Source organism: Melanotaenia boesemani, chromosome 8, assembly GCF_017639745.1.
Source record: "Melanotaenia boesemani isolate fMelBoe1 chromosome 8, fMelBoe1.pri, whole genome shotgun sequence".
Lineage (NCBI taxonomy): Eukaryota > Metazoa > Chordata > Actinopteri > Atheriniformes > Melanotaeniidae > Melanotaenia > Melanotaenia boesemani.
Window position 1 is genome coordinate 14953054 of NC_055689.1, and position 23490 is coordinate 14976543.

Genomic DNA, 23490 nt, shown 5'->3' on the forward strand with positions numbered 1-23490 from the left:
GTGGAAGCATAGGATTATCTCTTCTTAGATAGGCTATACAACACCTGGGTCTTATTTAAATCCATCCATTGGCATTTGCGCAGTAAACATCTCTATATTAAAGACTTCATTCCTCAGCCGTCAGATTTTTTTCCTTTTTTAATCTGGACTGCCACCCATCTGCATGATCCCCCACCAACACAGCAGGCTGCATCAGCCAGCTGTTGGATTACTGCCACAACACTGGTTCATCGGGGAAGGCGTGTCAGTCCCTGAGTTACTCAGCGCCCCCTTTGTCCTCAGTCGGTGCCCAGCCAGCGACACTCATGGCGGCTGCACCCGTCAGGCAGCGCTCCGGTCTGGGGGGACCCCGGGCGCAACTCCCGCCCTGTTACTATGAAGGGTACCTGGAGAAACGAGGACCGAAAGAAAAGGTAGATTCCTCCGCTGCTAATCGATTGTCACACCAGTGTATGTTGATAAGCGTGAGCGTGTGTATGCGCAGCACACCGGCTGATCCACCATTCCCAGAAAGCTGTCAACTTCCTTATTTTGCAGGAATGGGCGAGGCGAAACTGAACGCTGGTGCTGCTGGGGATCTTATATCTTTGATGAACCGTTTAGGACTATGAAAGGCAAAGCATGCAGCAATTTATGAAATTGTCAAAACGGAGCGTATGAATCGAAGAATCCCGAGCGGTGTCGAAATATTGTCTGACAGGTTATCAGTGGTTATCTCATCATAACAATAACGGGCATGTCATGAACGGAATGCTTGCCAAACATTTTCATCAGGCGTAACATTGACTTAGAGGTGCCTTTTTGACATTTTACAGCTGGAATGTTGAAGTGTAATCCCAATATGACAAAAATATATCGATTATATGGAGCTGAATCGGCAATAAAGCTGAAGGATTATTTTGCCTTTTGGTTGGTTCTGTCTGTAAGATGATACAGACCGGGGTACTTTTTCCCTCGGGCCCACCCATCACTCTTTAGGTTCATTTGAATGCGATTCAGACTGTAATGTAAGCATGGCTCTGGTGCAGAATATTGCAGTGCTCCATGGTCATAGATTGACACCAGCTGAGCCCCACTATCTCTTGGGACAGGAAATGTCGGTGTGATAGAAATGAAGCTATCCATTACACTGCTGTGCAAATGAGGCTCTGTTGTAACATCAGCAGCTTATCTGCCTTTTTCCTCAAACTTATGTATGTCTTTTCTTCATCTGTGTGTGGCAGGCATCCAGGCGGCTGTGGACCTGTCTTTGTGGGAATTCTTTATATTTCTTCAATAATGCCAAGGACACTCATGTAAGTTTCAGTTTATGTACCGGCTTGCTTTATTTTTTCTTGTGCATCATCACATGCTGACAATCAAAACATATTTGTTTGTGTGTACAATAGTACGTGGAAAAACTGGACCTCGGTGGATTTGTGTCCCTGAAGGATGACTGCAGTCGGGACAGAAACCTTGAGGCAGCCAGACTCATCCTCCGCATGAAGGATGGGGAGACCAAACTCACAGTATGCCACTCAATTCATACAACAAAATGCAGAGAAGTTATTACATCTTTACAAGAGTTATAGTGTTGTTGTCTTTTCCAGGCACCAAACTTAGAATCCCGGGAGCTGTGGAAAGGTTTCCTTTACTCTGTTATAGATGTAAATATAATATTTTGTACACTAGATTCACCAGGACCTTTGTACCAGCCTTTGCTGTTTCACAAATATTCTCTTTTCTATTCACAGCTGAATGTGCCAACCTGTCTTACACTGCTACCAGGGCAGCTACAAATGCTAAAGGAGGTGGTGGACAAAGAAAGGTCCAGACGGAGAACTCGGAACCCAGCTCGAGCTCCTCCTTCACCTCTCTCTGTTCCTCTAGTGGGAGAGATCCCACCGTGAGTTGTCCTCTGCACTGCATTGAGAAGATGCTGCGTAACACTTTCAGCGTGTCTGCAGCACCACGGTAATAACTTGCATTTGATCCGCAGGTGTTTTCGTCCGGTGTCCCGAACAGAGGCTGAAGTCCTTTTAGAGAGACACCCAGACTGTGGCAACATGTTACTCCGTCCAGGCAGAGATGGATGCTCATTGGCTGTTACTACCCGGCAGGACCTCAATGGGTAAACATCTGCTGGATATCATCTGCACACTGCAGTGACAAAAATCACTGATGCCACAACCACCTAAAATACTCTGTTTCTTTTTTTGGTTCCAGCTCAGTGTTCAGACATTACAGAGTCACCCAGAGGGACCAAGGTGGTTATGTCATTGATGTGGAAAATCCTGTAAGTCAACTCTAATATATATAAATATATTTTTTATTTTATTTAATTTTTTTTACCATCCAATCATATGAATTTTGAAAAAGAATGTCAAACTTACTCCTTCACCAACACTCAATTGATCCAACTTTTTCTCTCATAGTGCAACACTTACACACAGCACTCCATATAGAATGAGAATGCCATGATTAGAAACTGTAAAATAGCTGTGGAGTAATAACAATGAGCAGTGATTTGGTAAAGTAAATGTATTTGTAACTGACAGGCTAGTGATATTAACATAAGTGTCCTACATCATAATGAAAAAGATCACCAATGAGGCCTCGCTCAGGTTGTCCTACCCTAAAATCACATATGAGATGAGTTGTTCCAGGAAGGCAACAGTCTACACTGACGTGAGAGCAGAGGCAGCTGCCCTGGGAAAAGTTTTTTTTTTCTGTATTTTTCCTAACTGTGGCAATCAAAGTGTCAAGCTGCAGTTTACAAAGCTTTCATACACTTTGGAAGACAGACAAGGGCGTTCTGAAGTCAGTAGTTTTGCTAGAAATGGATGAAAACACTCCTGTCCCTACACTGTATATTGCATTGTCCTATAGTATACTGATCAGAATGACTTCTGCCAGTCAGGTGGTTTATTAATTCCTTTTCAGTTCCTCTTCCTAAAGAAAATACAGTTTTAAGATCAAATGAAGCTGCTATTTGAGTTTGCCCTTGCAAATGTTATACTATATATATTGTTAGCAAAATATGTATGTGCCTATCAATATGCTCCTAAAGATGTCAAACAATCAGGCCCTGGTTGCAAGATTTCTACATTTTCCTTGAGTATGTGTGTGACGTATTTGTGTGGAAAGGCCGATTGCTAAAGGGCTGCCTCTGGAATTTGCTGACAGCCTTTCAACTTCTGAACTGGTAGCTGACTTTCTAAAACTGAATATCTAGCTCAGTCCTTCTCACATCTCACACTATGACACATCTTTTATAATTCCTAAACTATGTTGTTACAGTTTTTGCAGCTTTCCAAAAAATACTACAAGAAACTAAAGGAACGAAAGTAAAGCATGTACATTTTAAATTTGAACATTCAGATGCATTGAACTATCAAAATTAGGCCTCTAACATACTGTGCATTTACAGATCCCCTGTGCTACACTACATGATGTCATTGATGCCTTGGTGGAGAAGACAGCAGGCACTTTGCAGCCTTTCCTACTGGAGGAGCCTTATGAAGAAAATATCAGTGAGGAATTACAAAAATTTACAACTTTTTTGTTTTCCTTTTATCTCTCCATGACATTTTTGCAAGCCTTGCAAATTATCTGTGATGTTGACCATGTAGAATTTCTGTGTGTTGCCAGCATATGTTTCTGCTAATGATGAAAATGGAGAAAGGATCCTCCACACTGCCCCATCCAGCCCCCTGCCCAAGGCCCCTGCCCTGCCTCCAAAACAAGGTTTTTCTCACATACGCCACACACACAAAAAGACAGACAGCAGGAATAATCATTTCCCTTACCTTACTTTTGTGCAGATCGATGGTGCACCAGCCCCCTGTCCAGGTCCCCTGCCCCGGACCGTCGTATCCTGACCTCACCAGTACCGGCTTCGCCCACCAACCCGATGAGACGACTGATCCTCTCCCCTTCACCTCTTACACAAAGTAAGTAAAATGATGTGCAAGCTTCATTTGTAGAATCTCCAGACATTTTAACTCAGAGTGTTTCTGCTGTCTTCACAGCACTCAATGAGGAGCTAAAAATGACGCTAGAAAAGAGGCGAGCCAGTCAGGAGTGAGCTTAAGAAGGACTTTCAATCACAACATCCCTAATCTCCAGTGCCAAACCTTTACTCACAACAGCTTCAGTATGTTCCCATCCTGTGCCTTTTAGGTGGAAGACAAGCAACTACAAAACCACCACTTTCTCTTAGTGAAGTAAAACTTGTTCATCTTTTGTTTTGTTTGCTTTTTGTTTTGTTTCAGTATATAGTTGTTAATTTGATGTGAATGAACTGACACTAAGAGCAAGACTGGCTGATTACCTCATCCAATTTGGTTCATGCAATTTCATAAAATGTTGCCTGTCCTGTGTGAGTAAAGACCCACTTGTGCTTTGTCCACTTGCATAAAGTTGTTTACAAACTTTCTCTGCACAATTATAGTGCCACAACAAAACCCAGTCAACATAAACTTGAATTGAAAATGACTTGCAGCTCAAAACCTTTCTGAGAAGCACAGACCACCAGCTGAGCCCAATGTTTTCCTGACTGAGCCCCTTTCTGGATGGTGAGCTGCTGATATTTATATTTCAACACTGGAACAAACAAACCACAGACTGCCAAGATCAACACAAGAGCGACGTTTCTTCATTTGTGATGCTTTAAAAGTAAAATAAACACATCAAGTTCTGGATTCAGCTCAGACATTCTCCTCATCCGTCCCTCTACCTATAACATGACGGAAAAAAAGGAAGAAAAATCTGAGCTGATGAGAAACTGAAACCTGCACAATCTCTGCCTGCTGCTCGGAGAGCCATCTGTGATTGATATGCAACTGTTAATGTGTTCATTCAATGACAGTGCTGTTGCTCATTTACCGCGCAACTGTAAGTGTACTGTTAGTGCATATTTTTAAGTGTTTCCTTCCTCTCTGCTACTGTATATGTAAGATAACGTGGTGCTACTACTCACCAATACTCAGACCTGCCTGGAAGATCCAGGTGATTTGTATTTCGTCTGTTACAAAATGACTTAATTGTACTTATCAAAGGTGCCCTCTAGTGGAATTGAGACAGAACTTCATCAGCAAACTGTACTTAAAAAAAATCTGTTAAACCCCTTGGTGCTGCAGAGTGATCCTGACATTTGGTTTAATTACGGTATTAAGCCACATCCTACATCTGTACCCTAATTAAGTGATTTCTGAAGGTGCTTTAAACAGCTAGTGTTACTACTATCATATCTGACATTTCTTTCTTTTAGCCTGTCCCATCACAATCGTGTCAAACTGTGAACAACTGACTCATAAGTGTCTCCTTACAAAGAACTTTTATTGAATGTTTGTACATGATGTGCTGTGTCTCCTTGATCGCTATCAAAGAATAGTGTTTTATAGATATTGAGGGCATTAAATTGTTTTGCATGAATCTTTCCAGCTTCATTGTGAATTGATAGTTAACAGAGGGGTTTTCTTCTGTGGCAAACACACAATGGAGCCCTTCTGTAAAGATTTTACTTCAAAGCTGTTTCTATCGTTGGTTAACATGAAAGTCGGGTGAACTTTTAATTTAATATTTTTCTTCAGCTTAATTATCTATAATCACGCAATCACTAAAACAAGGATTGTTATACTGGAAATCAAATGTTTATCCCCATTAAAATAAGCAGATTCTTTTCAACATGTTGATAATACAGCTCCACTCACAACAATCTAAAATAATGAAAGTAATATTTTCTTTAATACCTGGCAAAAACCTATTTCTGCTTTACAAGCCCATCCTGTATAATACATGGTCATCTTGAGTATCAGGATCATACTTTATTACACAACAATGCTTTTTTCAGTGATATAAGCTGAGAAACTGTTGCCATTTTGAAAGTACAATGTCCCCAATTCTTGCTAAAACACTCTTTGCAAATGCATGATCTGGATGGATGCATGTTGCCCCAAAACCACCAGAAATCAATTCAGATTGTTTACTTCACAGTTGTGCAAGTTATTTCTTACCAAAACAGATCTTTGGCTTTAAACTGTGAGTTTATAACAAGCCTGATGTTCACTCTGTTGTGTAGTCTGGAAGAAAGGAAATTTATGATCGAAGGATGCAAATATTGCACAATCAGCGTTGTTAGTTCCATGGTACTTTTAACATATTTGTGGGTGCTGTGAATAACTGTTTTTGCCAAAAAGTATTTCGGAGACCTTGCTGTGATTTATAGCTACAGCTGCATCATATCTGTTCAATTTAGGGTTGTCTGAAAGTCTGAAGCCACATATTCTCAACCTTGTCCCATGTGTACAGTTTGGATTCTCAGAATATTTTATTTCTCAGCATACTTTATATATCATATATAATTAAATTTCCACATATTTTTTACTGTACACTGAGGAACATGATCATGGATCATTTGCACACATACCTTTCCATATAGTTATTTTTACCCATTTGACTGTTTTGTTCAGGACACGTAGTCCAGTATGCTGTTGCCCCAGCTCAATGTATCACACGCATCAAACTGCAAATCAACATAAAAATCATCCAGAATCAACATCTGAAATGTTGTCTGTGCTATTTTCTGTTATTATTTAAGGACTGTAAAACATCTACATATTTCTTTTTTAGTTCTTATATGTAAAACTTCCTATACTATGGGGACAAACCAAATGCTTAGATTCTATGTAGATCAGTGATTCCCAACCCTGGTCCTCAAGGCACACTATCCTGCAGGTCTTAAGACCTTGAATTGATGTAGATTATGATCTGCTTCTTAATTTTGCCTTCATTTTTAAACTCATGTTTTACATGAGGTTTTATGTCAAGAGTCTAACAAAGCATTAGCATCACAATACTTAAGAAATCAGTGTATTTCTCTGAAGGGAAAATTTCCTTACTAAGTAATTAAACGTCCATCCTATTATTTCACAACTTCCCATCTAGAGCAGAGAACACACACACACACACACACCTCCGGGTAAGGTTTGTTCATCAGTCCTGTTGGGACATATCGCCCAACTTGAACCCTCCAGCGATTATTGTCCCTTATTTCGCCGATCTTGAATCGGCCGTGACCTCTACCGTCTGACAACAGTACAGGTGAACAAAGAAGACTTGATCAGATCAGAGGTCGGTGCTTTCCGTCGTCTCAGCGGCAGTTTTAAGAAGAGAGAATAACAAAAAGAACCTGCGCCGCCAACCGGGGCACAAACCAGCCGTTTAGATTCTTCCCACCGCGGGACGGGAGCGACGAGAGGCTCTTGAGAGCAACGGAGTACTGCTACTTTTTGTTTTTATTTTATTTTTTTATTTTTTATAGAGCAGGTGGAGAAGCGCCTTTTCTGGGGGCTGCGAGAGATTCAGAGACGTGACTGTCGAATCGAGGCTATAACCTCAAAGGAAATAGTTTCGGGTTAACGTCTATGTGATACTTGAACGTTAGCCGCGTCTCTTTGTGGCTTCTCACTTAACAAACGTCTCGCAAAGTGTTGAGCGGCCAAACTGGCTGTTTTCTGAGAGAAAATATAATTAAATTTATGCTTAAACAGGTGCTGGAAAATATTTATATTAATGGAAGCTTCCGCAGTCTTGGGCGTGTCGGTGTGCAGGTAAGTCATTTATCTGTTAACGGTTAGCCAACCCTTGAGTTCCTGCACTTTGCTATCAGCTTTTAAGTATACATTCATTTTAAACTTGAAGCGGAGTCAAAGTGTTTAAGTTACTAATTATACAGCAAGCAAACTAAAAAAAACCTTATAACTTAATCTTTCTTTTTGCATGGCTGCATTTACTGATTTTTGACCAACTTTGATACACTTTCCAAGAGGCTCGTTCTTGCTAAGTGAGATTTGGTGCACAATAAAGACAGTTGTTGTGTTCTTGTGTATACGTGCGCGTGCATGTAGAAACTACTGTTGTTGCGTGAAGCAAGCTTTGGCCCTATAGACAGATATGTGAAACATCCTGCATTCTCTGACATGCCGTGGCTCATCTTTGAACACACCTACAATGCTCACTCATTCAGCAGGTTATGGTGGTACTACTTGACAAAATGTTTGAAAACAGTTGTGTGAGCAAGGAGGTAGTCGCAGACATCTTACACCTCTTTTAAAAAGCACCACGTTTCTTGTGTACTAGCTTTTGCAACGAAGTTGGTGCAAGAGCACTTCTCTCATCTACAGCAGAATTCAGCTCAGTCTGTAAATCTCTCATTGTGTTGGTGTTTGGTGCTGCAGGAGAGCTGAGGTTGACATCCCTGCACCCTGCTGAATGCCTTTCATGGCCCTGCATTAACATCACTATGGCACTGACAGAATTACTGCTGTGCTGACTTTAGCTTGCTCTGCCCTTTCTGCCCTACTTTTTTTTTTTTTTTTTTTTTTTGCAATGCATTATTTTTACTGTGTTAAACGTTTCCGCTCATATTCCTCCTCTGTTTGGTGTCACGGTGGTGCACATTTGTTGTACATATTTTACACTTAATCTTTTTCAGGTCTCACGTGTGGGGAATTCATTGTGATATCCATACAACCTTGTCTCTTTCAGCCCTCATTGGCTTTGTTTCTTCGGTTTGTGCCATCTATCTCACCATGGACAGCCTGCTGAGCGGGGCCAGTAAAGGGGCTAGTGCCCTACAGACAGAACAGAACTCATCACGTCATAGATGCCACTTGCTGTCTTTATCTGTCTATGACTGACTGTTTGGGAAACAATAAAGCCTAAATTCCTCTTCGATTGAACAAAGGAGCCATGCATTCGCTGATCTCCCTCAGTGTCTTTTGGCTGCTGCCCCTGGCTGTAATGCTTGAAGAAGAAGCACCACTAGCCTGTGTCCCACGCAGACATGTGTCCTATCATAGTGAGTGTTCTATTTTTTATTTTGTAACCTTATATGGTGTTAGTTTGAAGCAATGCATTAGGAAACAAGGTTTTACCACTGGTGGCTTGTGAGTGAAGCATGTGTATACTGTATCTAGGGGACAATGCTGTTCTGTTTCGCGAAGAGGGTGTGTTCAACTACTCCACCATGCTGTTGAGAGAAGACCTAGGTTTGCTGGTTTTGGGTGCCAGAGAGGCAGTGTTCGCTCTTGATATCAGTGACATCTCCAAGAAACATGCATCAGTAAGTACCCCTTTGTTAATGCAGTTAGAGCCACTTTTGTTTGGAGCAGGCGTCATGAGCTCCTTCCAAAAGTTCTTGGCTGAGAGCTGCAATATTTTTCTTTTAGAAAAAAAACATTGTGTATCATTACAGCCTTTTGCCCTGAGTGAAGCTTTACAGGCAGCACTATGGTGTTAATCTGATCCCGACAAACTCTGTGTTTTGGAAAAAGTGCTGCCTGAAATGCTTGTCCCAGGGTAGCAAAGAGCTATTACACACTATAACAGTACTGATTGCATTCAGCAACAGTCACCTAAAATGTTAGAGGATAATCTCACCAGCTTTAGTAATGTTCAACTTTATTAAAACATGTTTGTGTAATAGCACTGCTTACACAGAAGAGCAGCTAAAGAGTTGACAGCTGTTTCCTTGTTTTCTTTTAATTGAATCCCTTATCACACGTCACATCTTGTTTGGAAAAAACTGTTCAAAAATTGTCAAGTAATTTTAAAAGATTGATTCAATATTACTAACAACACAGGCAGACAAGCAGCTTTGCAAGATGGTTGTTTGCATAAATACAGTTTGGAATAATTCATTCATCACATAATAAAACCAGCCAACTGATCTAATAACAGTTGCACCTTTAGTTCAGGTACGTTTGTAAAGTTGTTTTACCTGCATGTCAAACCATCCGTTGACTTCAAAACTGCTTTGTTAAAAGATTTTTCTTTAGTTTTCAAATAAACTAATACAACATGCTAATGAAAAGTTGATTTTATTATAATTTGCAGTTGAAAATAAAATTTTAAACCAAAATTTGTCGATTCACCCTTTTAGGTTAAATGGGAAGTGACAGAGCAGCAAGTGAATGAATGTACAAACAAAGGCAAGGATCCAGAGGTTGGTTTGTTTAGCTATAGCTTATACTTTTTTCCTATCTTAAATTTATTGCAATGTAATAATTTTTCTATTCATTTGCAGACAGAGTGCAAGAACTATATCAGAATCCTGCATGCGATGAACAATGGCAAGATTTTTGTGTGTGGAACTAATGCTTTTGATCCATTATGTGACTACTTGGTGAGATAAATTGAAAACTATTTGTCACAACATCATGCTGAAAAATGCCAGAATTAAACATGTTTGCTGGGGCAGTCTTATGCAGATAAAAAGCTGACTTTTGCACGGACTGCAGAGGATGGCAAAGGAAAGTGTCCATTTGATCCTTTTCAAAGATATGCCTCCATTATGGTTGGTAAGTTGCAATTGTGCAAGCAAGAAAGAAGTCATGGGAGAAAACGTAAATGGCATTAATATTTTCTTCTTAATCTCGTCTTCCCAGATGATCAGCTCTACTCAGCCACTTCTATGAACTTCTTGGGCTCAGAGCCTATCCTGATACGCAGCTCTCCTGCATCTGTAAGCAGCTCTCCAGGGTCCATACGCACTGAGTTTAAAAGCTCCTGGCTTAATGGTAAAATGTGATTGGTTTTTTGAAAGGTGTTAAATTTGTGCAAGAGCTTTATTGTCTCTGTTTAATAGCTTCGTCTTTTTTCTTTTCTTGTGTACCAGAGCCCAACTTTGTTTCCATGGTTCAGATGCCAGAGAGTGAGCAGAGTGAGGTGGGAGATGATGACAAGGTATACCTCTTCTTCAGTGAGACTGCTGTGGAGTGCGACTGCTTCAACAAACTGGTGGTCTCCCGTGTGGCCCGTGTCTGCAAGGTAACAAAGAATTAACAGTGAACTGGCTTGAAATGACGATAACACATAAACAGCACTTCCTCAGTGTACTCATTTCAACCTTTCCGCTGCCTGATTATGCATCCCATCTGTCAAGACTTTTCCATTTGTCATTGTGGTATTATTGAGTCTTGCTGTGCCCATAGGGGGATGTTGGAGGTCGTAGGACTTTGCAAAAGAAGTGGACGTCCTTCTTGAAGACTAGAATGGATTGTCCGGTCCTGCATTCCCAGCTGCCATACCTTATCCAAGACTCATACCGTTGGTGTGACCCCATGCAGCACTGGGAGAAATGCATTTTCTATGCCATCTTCACACCGCAGTCGTAAGTTTGGGCCAACAAACATGTTTGTGTTAGAGAAAGAGGTTTATTTCATTTAGATGCTTTGGCACCTACGTTGGCTAAGATTTCCTGTGTGTGTGTTACAGGGATACATCAGACCTGTCTGCAGTGTGTGCGTACCGCGTGTCTGACATCGGCAAAGTGTTTTCAGAGGGGAAGTACAAGAGCCCAGTAACCGTAGAAACCTCTTTTGTTAAGTGGGTGATGTATAGCGGAGAAGTCCCTGAACCTCGGCCTGGAGCTGTGAGTCTGCGTGTTGTGATCAAAGTAGCATCTCAACATGACTGTTTTTTTACGAGTGGCTCAGCAGGAAACCCATTTCTTTTATATGCTTGATTCAGTTTTACTCTTTTTTTCTCTTTCCTTTCTTAGTGTATAAGCAATGAGGACCGTAAAGCAGGCATACAGAGTCTGGACCTCCCAGACCGGACCCTTCAGTTTGTCAAAGATAGGCCCCTCATGGACCAGCCTATTCAACCAATGGATGGGAAGCCTGTACTGATGCGAAAGGGGGCTGCATTCACGCGCATCATAGTAAACCAAGTGCAAGCTGCAGACAGAGAAATGTACCATGTCATGTTTATTGGCACAGGTATGTCAAGGTTAAATTTATACACTTCCAGTGCTTCATGTATATCATTGAAGTGTTTAAGTATTAGACTTTAATTGGCAACATGTAAATATCATGTGTTGTTTTATTCAAAAAGAGGAAGGGACACTGCTAAGAGCTGTGAACTACGATGGAGAGATGTTCATCATAGAGGAAGTAGAACTCTTCAAACCTCCGGAGCCAATCAAGAGTCTTAAGTTTTCCAATGTCACGGTAAATTAAAACTGAAAGGTCTTAATTTTTGGTTCGTTACTTTGTGTTCATTGGATCACTGTCTTTGATCTGTGTTTGTCTGTTCTTTTGTGCACAGAGACAACTTTACGCAGGTTCAAACTTCGGAGTAGCACAGATACCACTTGCCACCTGTGGGAGGTCCTTGTCCTGTATAGATTGTGTTCTAGCCAGAGATCCTTACTGTGGCTGGAGTGTTGCTGATGGGAAATGTGTTTTTCTTTCTAGTTCACAAGGGTAGGCAGTTGGCCAAACTTAAATAAAAAGCAGTGTAATAATTTCGATTAAAACTAAACTTGTATTTTGTTTTTTAGAAACATAATCCAAAGTGTGAAAGAAGGAAATGCCTCTCTCTGTCCTCCTCCTGGTAAGCAAGCATACATTTCAGCCTCTGTTGCATTATCAGGGTATATTCATTTCGTAATAAAAAAAACAACTGAAGCTACTAGTTTTGCAACTTCCCACTTGTTGTTCAATATGTGTTGTCAAAATAATTTTAATATGTGGGCCCTTGTTTTGATTTCAGATCCTATCGAGCCTGTGATTCGCTTCTTCTGGCCAGGGAGCAACCTGAAACTTAGTTGCAATTCGCCCTCAAACCTTGCACAAATCATCTGGGAACGGGACAACATCCAAATCACGTCTTCACCTAGTTTGCAGTATTTACAAGATGGGCTGCTCATTCTCAATGCTTCAATTAACGATGCTGGTCATTACCGCTGCTTGTCTGTGGAGAGCTCCAAAGCTAATAACTATACAACCACTGTGGCTGAGTATCGGGTTAGTAAAGACCCTGGGGATTTTAATAAGATTTTGCTTCCCCAGGCCCGGACTGATGGCCCTTCTGTTGCTGGTCTAAAAGCTGCAGTTGCCCTGCTTGTCATTTCTCTTTTTGTCCTTTTGGCCTGGAACTTTTACAAAGGTCACCTACCCCTTCGCTGGTGTTGCATGAAAAAGAATGGTGAGCAACCTCAATATACTCGTGACCAGGTGGCTTTGAACTGTGATATGACTGAACAGGATGCACAAAGGCCTTCACAGGCAGAGAACAAGCCCCTGATGTCTGCAGCACCGAACAGCAGCAGTAATAACAACCACGCTGGGGGGGCAGTCAGTGGTTCAGATGAGAACAGTGCACCAAAAATTAATCTGACATCTTTGCAGTACATTGATGATGAGTCACAAATTTGAAAATGACGACCACCGTGCTGCATTGGCATGCAAATGTTTGGGTAAATTTCTGTTACTGTGAAACCCACAGTGAGTAAGGAATGACCTGATTTTCAAAAGGTATCTGGTAAAATATTGTTTTTACATATTTGATCAGTCAAAATGTAAGGGCCTGGAACAAGTTTGTGTGTTGTGCATTACTGATACAAAATAACACAAGTAACCCAGCTTCTAAAGTCTTATCTTATTCTTCAACAAGGTTTTCGTTTAGTAAGATTCTTAAGTTGTTTTGAATGCACTGCTCTTTTTAATTTTATGCACAGATTTGGGCTATATTTAGGTAGGGAACCACATGGGGCCAAACATTCTGCATCCATTAATGAAGATATTCCATTGTGGATTCACACCTTCAATTTTTTATATTCAGTTGTTTTACAGATGTGATTATTTTTATATTCAGGATGGTATCCACTCTTCCTCCTGCCAGTAAAATGTTCATGATGTAGCTAAAAGTTTCACAAGTCAGAGCATTTATAAAGCGTTAATATTTGTTAATATTTGTATGACTATAAATATAACCCAAACAAGCCAATTCATATTTTGAGGACACATTGATGGTCAGTTACCTTTAAATCCCTCAGGGTGCCCAAACTGTGCATCTTGTCTCCACACTGTAATTTTCTTTTTTTACTGAAAATATTTAAAAAAAAAAATAATTTTGAGAGCAATTTATCTCAAACTTTTAAATTCACAGTACAAAAAAAAAAAAAACAATTTACAAATTTTTTGTCATTGGTACTATTCAAAAAGTTGAAATACAGGATAGATCACTTCAGCTGTATTATTCAAGAGTTCTCAACTTAAAAGACATTTACAGCAAGTTTGTTCATAAAAACATCCGTGTTTGAAAGCGTGTTTTGAGAAACTTCTGGACTGAAGTGATTTTTGTTTTGTTTTTCATACAAGTACAGGTTTTTTACACATTGCTTTTTGTTTTGCGTGTACAGTATGCTTTAAATGTACCTCTTATTGTTCCAGGTTTACAGATAAAGTTCTTGTAATAATTGGAGAGATTACCACTGGGACTGTGCTGTGACTTAAATTGAGCCATTTAATTTCTAACCACTACCACAGGTTTTCTTTTTAAAAATGTGTTTAATAAATGTGGTCTCTGTGTTTGCAGGTGTATGTGCTGTATGTATGCAAGACTGAACTTGTGAAGAATGTGAAAACCAGATTAAATCAAAGAAAGATTAAATGTTTTTCTTTTACTTGCATGCTCAGGGTTTTGAGGATACAATATCATAAAAACTAACATATTTTTTAACTATACTCATATTCAAAGTGTCAGCTTTATAAATTTACAGTTCAAGTTAGATGGTTTCGTGTTCCAGATACAAACAGTGACAATATGCAAACAAAAGGTAAGAAAAATCTTTAATATGTCATTTCCAAAGTACAGCTACAACTGACATTTACAGAACGGCGGGATTTGCAGCTTTAACTCTGCTTTTTTATCAGATATAAGCAGCTAAAAACTAAAAGCACAAGGACTGTACGATGTAAATTGTGTAATATGCATTTGTAAAACCCATTTCCCGAGAATTTGGTCCATGCTGGTAAGCAACCTTCATCTTCGATAGCGATACCTCTTGAAGTGGAACCACAACTGGAAGATACCATTGGCAAACTGACAGCGGAAGCCATGTCGATGCGAGTACTCCCACTCCCTGTTAACAATCTTGAAAGCAATATCTTCATATGGTGGACCCGCATGGAACCTCAAAATCCCAAAGTCCTTGTTGTCGGGACTGGGTTCAAGGAAGTACTGAGGTGTGGACCGCTTGTCGATCAAGTCTGGGTAGAAGATGTTGAACTTGTAACCCTGAACGATTTTGGGAGGAGGGTTGTCGAAGTCGTAATGCGTCTGGTTGTACTTGTTCCACTCGAAGCCTGTGTGGACCCTGTTGAAGAAACGGGGTTTCCTTGGACGGTATTTGTCTGCCCACAGGTACATTTTCCCTGTGACTGGAAACTCCACACTGAACTGAGCCTCATCATTGCCCATGCCCTCTTTGGCTCGACGTACAAAAGCGTCCTCTGCGCTTTCGTTGGCATCACCTGACAGAAAACAGTTAAAGAGTGAGGCAACATCATTACAGTGCATGTTTTTTTGTAATGTCAAGACCAGATTAATTAATAGTAATAGTTTTTTTCCCCACTGTAAAGACATACCGGTGACTTGCAGCTGTCTGCGGGCTAACTGTAGCCTGTGTGTGTCTTCCTCTGGGGTGATGGTGTGAGTGTCCAGCGGTAGCTCAGATGTCGTGAGCAGAGTGGGACTGTAGCGACCCGAGTCGTACTCCGCCTGGCTCTGCTGGATGAGGTCCTCCTCTGTCAACACGGCCTCAACCACCTCACCCTTCCCCTCTTCGTCTTTCCCTTCATTCTTCTGTTCTCCATCATTATCTCTGCTTCCTGCTGTAGACGTGGATGGACCTGCCTCCTCTTCCTCCGTTTCTCTGTTCTCATTTCTTCTGGAGAGATTAAAACATAAGTTTTAATTCCTCTTTAAGTAAAGAAGCAGTGTGTGGTAATATTTAGAAGTGATGACACATCCTGAAAATCAGTGCAGAAGTGAAAGATTAAAACGTGTGCCTTGACAAAATTTGAAACCCGGCTCATTGTTTATGTCACATACAAGTTTGGTGAGGATGTACGTTTGTTGCTCTAAAGTAACTTACTCATCTTCCTCACTCCTTGGCTCCTCTTTGATGATGGGGAACAAAGGTTCGCTTTCTACCCCCTGTTCCTGTTTCAGCTTGAACAGCTTCTGACGCAGCACATCCTGGTGTCGCTCCCTCAGCCTGGAGCAAACAAGCATACATTTAACTAAATCACATTTAATTCCCTTTACACATAAAGAAACATTGTCCATGTAAGTATTTGTGGTAGTGCAAGTTCAAATGATCTAGTGCAGCAGGTGTTTTGACATTCATACCTGGCTCTGGCCATGTAGACTCGGACTTGCTGCAGCAGACTCTCCCAGTAACCGATATCAAGATTAGATCCTCCAGCCCGAATCTTTGCCTCAATGTTAAGGTGCATCGCCTGCAGCTGACTGTATGTTTTTCCTTTGAACACAGACTGAACATCAGTGCTCACAGCTGTGTTGATCCCCTCGCGACGATCACCTGAAGATTAAAAGACAAAATCACTCGCCATGAAATACATTTCTGCATATTTGCACTTAAGTTGTTGTTATTTTAGCTGTTTACCAAACTAAATAAAAAGGTGCATCCATATGAGGTTGTTTACGTTTTAATTTCAAGGAAGGAATATTTATTAAAACACGTTAGTATATTTCTAGGTTTACTACTGTACCTGGTCCTTTCCCAGAGGCCTCCAATTTCCTCAGTTTGCTGATCTCATCCTCAGTGATGGTTGTCATGTCTCTCCAGAAGTCCACATTCTTGCCTTGCTCAAGCTCCATGTACACCTTTTAGACAGGAAGCCGCAACCAGACGGAGTTCATTTTAACCGTAACAGAACAAGCAAACAAATATCAAATCCCAGTTCAGTTTACATGACATAAAACATTCCTGATCAGCTTATGCTTTGGATAGAACCACAACCTCACGTTCATATGTTCTGCCATATTCACTGGAGATTGTACTGGAGTTAAAAAAAAAAAAAGCTGCAACTTTTGGGGTGCTTTATTATTGTTGCTTCATTTGAAGCCCTCTATAAAACAACACTGGCTTAATAAAATATTCTCACTAACTGGCACAAACCTTTATGTCTTCTAGCAGATCATCCATGTCAGTGACAGTTAGCCCATTGAGGAAAGTGTAAGGTTCGTGCATCTCCACAGCCAGATCATCATCCTCTGCACTGATGTACTTTGCCAAAAGGTCGATAGGCTTCGCACGACCATCACGGATTCTAATCTTAGACCTAAACAAAGCGGATAAGAGCATGGAACAGTGTATACTTTTACCATGCAATTGTGCAAATATACTATAAATTTCCATGCTAACCTTAGTTTAGCCTGATGCAGATGGAAGTTGTCTTCCTGTTCAGCCCAAGTTTTGAAATGCTCTGCCTCTTTCTCCCTCTGCAGCATTTCCAGCTCTGTTTCTCTCATGGCTTTCTCTCGTTCCCGCTCCAAACGCAGCTGTTTCACCTAATCAACACAAAGCTAGTATAATTAAACATGTCACTTCTGGTGTCTCCCAGATTGTGATATCTGATTCCAAAAATAAAACACTTTACTTTTTGCAGCTCTCTACGATTCTCCTCCTGAATGCGTTTGTTTCTTTCTTTCAGGTCTTTTTCTCCAAGATGGCCAATACCTTTTTTATCCAGTGCCTGGGAATACACACAGAGCAAAGAGAATGATATTCCAAAGATATGTTAAGACATTAATATAATTATACAAAGACACTGGAAAGGAACTCACCTTCTGCCATTTAAATGTGCCGAGTAGGTTGTTGTCACCAAATGGATTATCTGCATTGGTGTATCCCATGTACTCCTCACTCCAGCCCATCTTCTCCCTCCTTTTCTTCTCCTTTGCTTCTTTCTTTGCCAGTCTTCTGGCTCTCTTCTCTTCTGGAGTCTCCAAAGCTTTCATCATCTCTTTCTGTTTTTTCTTCTCCTCTTTTTCTTTGACCATGCAACTATCACGATCAGACCCTGAACTTTCAGATGACTCTGATGAACTTGACCGCTGCCTCCCTCTGTTCCCATCAGCCCTTTCTCGGCTTCTCTTGCTCGTCCCTTGCTCCCTGTCCTCACTCCTCTTTCTTCTCTCTCGGCTTTTGTCTCTGTCTCCTTTTCTTTCCCGGTCTCTGCTGTTGCTCTTCCATCGCTCTCTTTCCCGCTCCCTTCGCTGTCTGTCTCTAACTGGACTCCCTCTGTCGGGGCTTTTTCTTCTTCTCCTCCTTTCTCTATCACTGCTTCCTTCACGGGAGTCAGAACTGGACTGGGACCTTCCCTTTCGCCTATCTTGAGATGCTCTTCGATGGCGTTCCTTTTCCTTACCTCTTCTCATCTTGCGATTTTCTGAATCCGAACTGGGGCATAAAATGTGATTTAGTGCAGATACTGGTACACAAGACAGGGTGCAAAAAGTATAAATAATGTTTTGTCTGTTTTACTAAATAAGTCTCTATATCAAGGCTCTTTAAAACTCAGCAGGACACAGAAAGCCCCTTGGAGGGAGGTCTTATTAATCACACATTTATTTACAAGTAATTTCATCCTTGCAGATAGGTATGGTTTTAATTAGAATGTGATAAGGAAAGTCCCCATCAATGTATCTAAAGATTAGCCCCTTTTTCACTAATAACACTGCACAACCAATATGATGACGGGAACACAATAACACCAGACGTTATATTCTGCTAATGCTTGTCCCATTGAAGACAGAGCGTGAATAAATTCGACTGTTTCGTGCGTGTTTCTGAGCACCTTGATATAGCACATCATGATATAATCCACTATAGCCGTTATAAATCCGTAACATAAAGGTTACCTTGACGAACGACCCTTAGATTTGCTTCTCTGACGCTGCGCTCGTCGCCTCTTGTCGCTCTCCGACCCGCTGCTGGATCCCGTACGCTCCCTGTGCTGAGGCCGACGTCGGACAGGAGAGCCATCATTTGAGCCTCTGCTGCTACTGCTTGATCTTCCTTGAACGTGTGCGGTTCTCTTTTTTTCCAAAGACCGACTGCGACATTTCCTCCCACCTGGAGATTGCGACCTACCCACTCTGGACTTGTTCCGCCTGTCTCGGCTCCAACTTCTGGACTTGGAGCGAGACCTTCTTCTTGACTTCGAACCCATTACGCTGGTGCGGGGTCCGAGAGGCAGTATGTCGCATAAATACGAGGTATAAACAAAAACGATCCCCAAATATAGCTATTTATTGTCTTCACAATCCAGTCTTCATGTTTGCCTCAGTAAATAATTAATTTTAAAATACTTTATTATTTATTACTTAGAGGTCTAAAATATACAAACAAGCGCGTCGAGTTGCTTCTTGTTTTTAAATGAATTACTCGGGCAGCCAAGGGGCTAAGAGGCTTTCTATTACAATGGCGCAACATTTAGACGTCACATTCACGATTCTGAAAATAAACCAGAACTTTAACTGTAATTTAACTATTCTTTTAATATCACACTGAACGTGTTAAAACAGTTAAACATATACTAGAAACATTTCTTCATTTTTTTTTATAAAGCTTTGAAATTTAAATAGTTCCCATAATAGATTTGACCAACTCGAACAAAATTCGTGTTTTCATGTAAGACAGTGACTTATGTAGTTCCGTAAATTTAGACAAAAAAAAAAAAAAAAAAAAAAAATAATAATAATAATAATGGCCAGAGCAAGGCTCCTCCTATTTGGTTAATTTGTCAGATCATATTGTTTTTACAAATTAAATTTATGTCATGTTTCAATGCATAGCTTTTCAGCTGTGTTCATTTACGAAACAAATAATTACAGATAGAAATTGGACTACAAATCCCATGCAACATCAGGCGCCATTGCCTGTTTTCAGAGTACAGGGGATTCCTTTCAGCAATATTCTTTCCCACCCAGTCCACTGTTTGAGCGGTCCAAACTGCATATCTAGCTGTTATCGTCAGAGCTTTTGTTTAATATAGTTTCATATGACCACTCGTGCTTTGCTTTATTAACTCTCTCTCGTATGCAGCTGGGACGTGTTCCCGCCGCGGTGAGATCGGCTTCAGCTGGTCGGTAAGGCAGAGCTTGTTAGCTAGCTTACATTAGCCAACTGCTACCAGTAGATTTAGGGCTTATTTGCGTAGCTGCCCTGCCAGGTAAACCAACTAAAGCTGGAGACGCTGGGCAGTCACAATGGTTTGGTCGGCTCAACCAATTTTGAGGGTTGACATTGATAAATAATTAATTTGTTTTGGGGATAGAGCAACGCACCATTGGCTTTTTGCGCAACAGGACAGGTTCGGCCCTTTCCATTGCCACTAAATACAAAAACGCAGTAGTTGTCTGTGTAGGCAGTTAGGCTACTTTAGCCGTGTTCGTATAAACTAAACCGACAGCTGGCCACTCCAGATTATCTTGAAAGCCACACAACCAGTATGGCACACCACGACCCCTCTCATGTAGCCAGTTCACAGAAAGCACTAATGTTGGAGATGAAGAGCCTTCAGGAGGAGCCCGTTGAGGGATTCAAAATTACTTTGGTGGACGAAGCTGATTTATACAACTGGGAAGTGGCCATTTTTGGACCACCAAACACTCATTATGAAGGGGGTTATTTTAAGGTAAGACAAGAGATCTATATCACTAGGATGGAGCAGTGATACATTATAAGTGGAAACAGACGTGTATGACATGTCATGGTCTGTTTTGTATCATAGGCTCGGATCAAGTTTCCTACAGACTACCCATACTCCCCACCAGCTTTCCGCTTCCTCACCAAAATGTGGCATCCAAACATATATGAGGTGTAGTATCACTACATCACAACATGATCACACTTTCTCCCAATACTGTGTATAATTCAAGTATCTGCCTTTCATGTTGACATAAGATTGTTTCCTCTGTTTTAGAATGGAGATGTTTGTATTTCTATATTACACCCTCCAGTGGACGATCCGCAGAGTGGAGAGCTGCCTTCAGAGAGATGGAATCCCACCCAGAATGTCCGGTTAGTAACTCCTCCATCATTATCTGTCTCACATGACTCTTTTCTGGCCACCTCCTTCTTTGTCCTCTCTCAGCTGCTTGAATAATTTACCTCTTTCAGGCTCTTATCACACGACATTCCCTGTCAGTGGCATCTTTTTCACAAGTTCTCATAAACTAGCACTGAATCAGTTTAATAGTGTCTGTCATTAATAAACACACTTAACAATCAGTCACAAAGAAAATAAGATCAATCTCCTTAAGGAATCCTGTAATTTATAAGGAATATGTTCTATTGTATAAAACTTATAGAGCTTATAGAGTCAGATGAGTTTATATTTTATGACAAAATTATAAAAACTTAGATGTTTTTTTTTTTTTTAATTAAATGTACTTTTTAGAAAACTGAGGAAAAGCCACAGGAGCCATTAGTAACATTAACAGCAGTGGCTGTTAATAAGAAGTTAAATCCCTTCTGTGGGAAGATGTCTGCTTTTATTATAATCAAGTCACATTAACTAATTGGCAACATACAGATTTATTCCAGACACATAAACAGCAGTTAAGCATTTTGTAATGTGTATAAATTTTACTTTGAAGTAGACAAAGGTGACAAAAGAAAAAAGAAATATTTATGGGTCCCAAAACAGTTAATTTCATTAAGTTTTCATGCATAGTTAAGTTGAGCTGTTATACTAGTGAGGCAGAGGCATTTCTTTAGATTTAGGTACACATGCAGGAGAGAATTTGATTTATTGATTTAAGTTTGTCTGACTTTGCTGTCATAGGTGACGGTTTGCCCTCCTTCAGCTTGTTAGTGTTGGAATCTTTTTAGCAAGGTGGAAACCTGTCAAGCAGTGAATTGGATGTTTTTTCTATTCTAATCTGCTAAACTTTTTTTTTTTAGTTTATTTGTTTACAAATTAGATGCAGACTGTCTTTTCTGTATTGACTTCTGTTACTTCTGGGTCAAAGCTTGGCAAGGAAAATGTGGAGCATTTCCAGGACAGTCTGCAATCTGCAGACATGCAGGCGTAATTTAACTTCCAGCAGCAGGATCTAGTCTATCTTTAAAATAATTGATTCAGGTCAGTCAGGCCAACATGTTGACATTAAATATTTTAAAACTTTAAAACATTAAAAGTACAAATTTAGGCAGATTAACACTCCCACCCCGTGGCTTTTACTGACTTCAGTTTCTCAATTTTTTTACATTTTAACATCTCATTTTGGAGTTAGGAAAATGGTCTTTTTGCCCCCAAACCTACAGACTTTCCTATATATACAGCTCTAGTTAACTTCTAATATAAACATTATTGTACCAGAGAAGAGGATGAGCATTAAACTAGATTGAAATAAGTGACTTTAGTTGTTTTCATAGATATTACGTGTTTGTATGCACATTAAAATGGCAACACTAGAGCAGGTGCCACACCGACTCACCACTTTACTTTGTGTTTGCTCCCAGGACTATTTTGCTGAGTGTGATCTCGCTGCTGAATGAACCCAATACCTTTTCCCCCGCCAACGTGGACGCCTCCGTCATGTACCGCAAATGGAGGGACAGCAAAGGCAAAGACCGGGAATATGTCGAGATCATCAGGTAAAAACAATCACACTATAGCATCTTGCATACACATACACTGTTTTCCCTTAAATAAAAGTGGAGGCTGAAACTGGACAGGACAGATGCCTACATTAGCATTTTCTTGTGCTACGGTTTACTTTTCAGTCTGTAAAGATATGCATTTTCTCATATTGAACACTAGAGGGCATAGTCTGCATATGAAATTGAGTTGTAAAATTTTAAAATAAGTTCCAATTTTTGTTGCAGATTTTAGAGTACACACTTTTTGCCAAAAATGTGGATAAATGAAGCAGCAAGTAGGCTGACAAACTGCTCGCTCGATAGTGGAACTGATTGCTGTGCTCTGTACTCATTCAAATGAAAACATTTTTGTCAAACTAAATAAAAATTAAAACAACGGTAGGCTGTGTAATGTCGACACAAACATAACATGAGTTCCTTAAAATCTCCCCCAGGAAACAAGTGATTGCCACCAAAGCAGAGGCTGAGCGTGACGGTGTCAAGGTGCCCACCACACTGGCCGAGTACTGCGTCCGCACTCGCGCTCCGGCCCCTGATGAAGGCTCCGACCTCTTCTATGACACCTACGATGACGATGACATGGATGGCGGGGAGGGCGATTGCTGCTACGATGAGGACGATTCGGGCAACGAGGAGTCGTGACTGAGCGCCCAGTCTGGCTGACATACGCTGTTCCCTTTTCTCTGCCCAGGTTGCCAGATATTCTAGGTTTACAACCAAGGAAGATTGGCAGGTCCCTCCTTTAAACCAATAAGAGCTTTTCTTCTTGAGCCTCTGACTTTACTTCCAAGGTTAAAATTGATGCCTCATCGCAGAGAGGTCAGACCTGGTAAGAAACTGCACCAGCACAAAAAAAAAGAAAGAAAAATCACCAGTTTCTTCAACTTTGTAAGCAATCATCACCTTTAACCTTACTTTGAAATGCTTGCGTAATCTTACGAAGTTCATTCCCGTGTTTAGAACAAGGTTTTGGGGGATCAGTACCACTATCAACAGCAACATTACACTGGTGTAAA

At 40.7% G+C, this 23490-nt stretch overlaps 4 protein-coding genes across 7 annotated transcripts; 3 read left to right on the forward strand and 1 right to left on the reverse strand.

Annotated features, from left to right (window-relative positions):
* Positions 1–258: 258 nt before the first annotated feature.
* Positions 259–4388, forward strand: stap2a (signal transducing adaptor family member 2a). The gene is made up of 11 exons (XM_041991302.1): positions 259–413; positions 1224–1295; positions 1389–1508; positions 1590–1646; positions 1734–1885; positions 1979–2110; positions 2206–2275; positions 3410–3512; positions 3631–3726; positions 3804–3932; positions 4011–4388. Exons 1-11 carry the CDS (start codon positions 306–308, stop codon positions 4064–4066), a joined length of 1095 nt encoding a protein of 364 aa, XP_041847236.1. The 5' UTR covers positions 259–305; the 3' UTR covers positions 4067–4388.
* A 2562-nt stretch (positions 4389–6950) lies between these two features.
* Positions 6951–14366, forward strand: LOC121644086 (semaphorin-4E-like). Of its 3 annotated transcripts, XM_041991780.1 has the most exons (16): positions 6951–7351; positions 7533–7592; positions 8530–8842; positions 8961–9106; positions 9926–9988; positions 10070–10168; positions 10244–10343; positions 10431–10562; positions 10661–10812; positions 10977–11155; positions 11260–11416; positions 11546–11765; positions 11881–11996; positions 12094–12251; positions 12329–12381; positions 12541–14366. In XM_041991780.1, the coding sequence occupies exons 3-16, from the start codon at positions 8734–8736 to the stop codon at positions 13203–13205; spliced, it is 2349 nt and encodes a 782-aa protein (XP_041847714.1). In that variant the 5' UTR covers positions 6951–7351; positions 7533–7592; positions 8530–8733; the 3' UTR covers positions 13206–14366. The 3 variants fall into 3 exon arrangements, with proteins under 3 accessions (XP_041847714.1, XP_041847713.1, XP_041847715.1); XM_041991779.1 differs by having other exon boundaries at positions 6951–7592; XM_041991781.1 differs by lacking the exon at positions 7533–7592.
* A 237-nt stretch (positions 14367–14603) lies between these two features.
* On the reverse strand, positions 14604–19189 carry cactin. 2 transcript variants are annotated; one of them, XM_041991777.1, is made up of 10 exons: positions 18724–19189; positions 17647–18262; positions 17460–17555; positions 17225–17370; positions 16979–17141; positions 16569–16683; positions 16186–16378; positions 15929–16051; positions 15420–15718; positions 14604–15305 (listed from the first exon to the last, which is right to left on the reverse strand). In XM_041991777.1, the coding sequence occupies exons 1-10, from the start codon at positions 19032–19034 to the stop codon at positions 14815–14817; spliced, it is 2553 nt and encodes an 850-aa protein (XP_041847711.1). In that variant the 5' UTR covers positions 19035–19189; the 3' UTR covers positions 14604–14814. The 2 variants fall into 2 exon arrangements, with proteins under 2 accessions (XP_041847711.1, XP_041847710.1); XM_041991776.1 differs by having other exon boundaries at positions 15420–15721; positions 18724–19185.
* Positions 19190–19722: 533 nt separating this feature from the next.
* cdc34b (cell division cycle 34 homolog (S. cerevisiae) b) lies at positions 19723–23392 on the forward strand. Its single transcript, XM_041991782.1, has 5 exons — positions 19723–20501; positions 20598–20684; positions 20790–20887; positions 22334–22468; positions 22909–23392. The coding sequence occupies exons 1-5, from the start codon at positions 20316–20318 to the stop codon at positions 23114–23116; spliced, it is 714 nt and encodes a 237-aa protein (XP_041847716.1). The 5' UTR covers positions 19723–20315; the 3' UTR covers positions 23117–23392.
* The last annotated feature ends 98 nt before the right edge of the window (positions 23393–23490 follow it).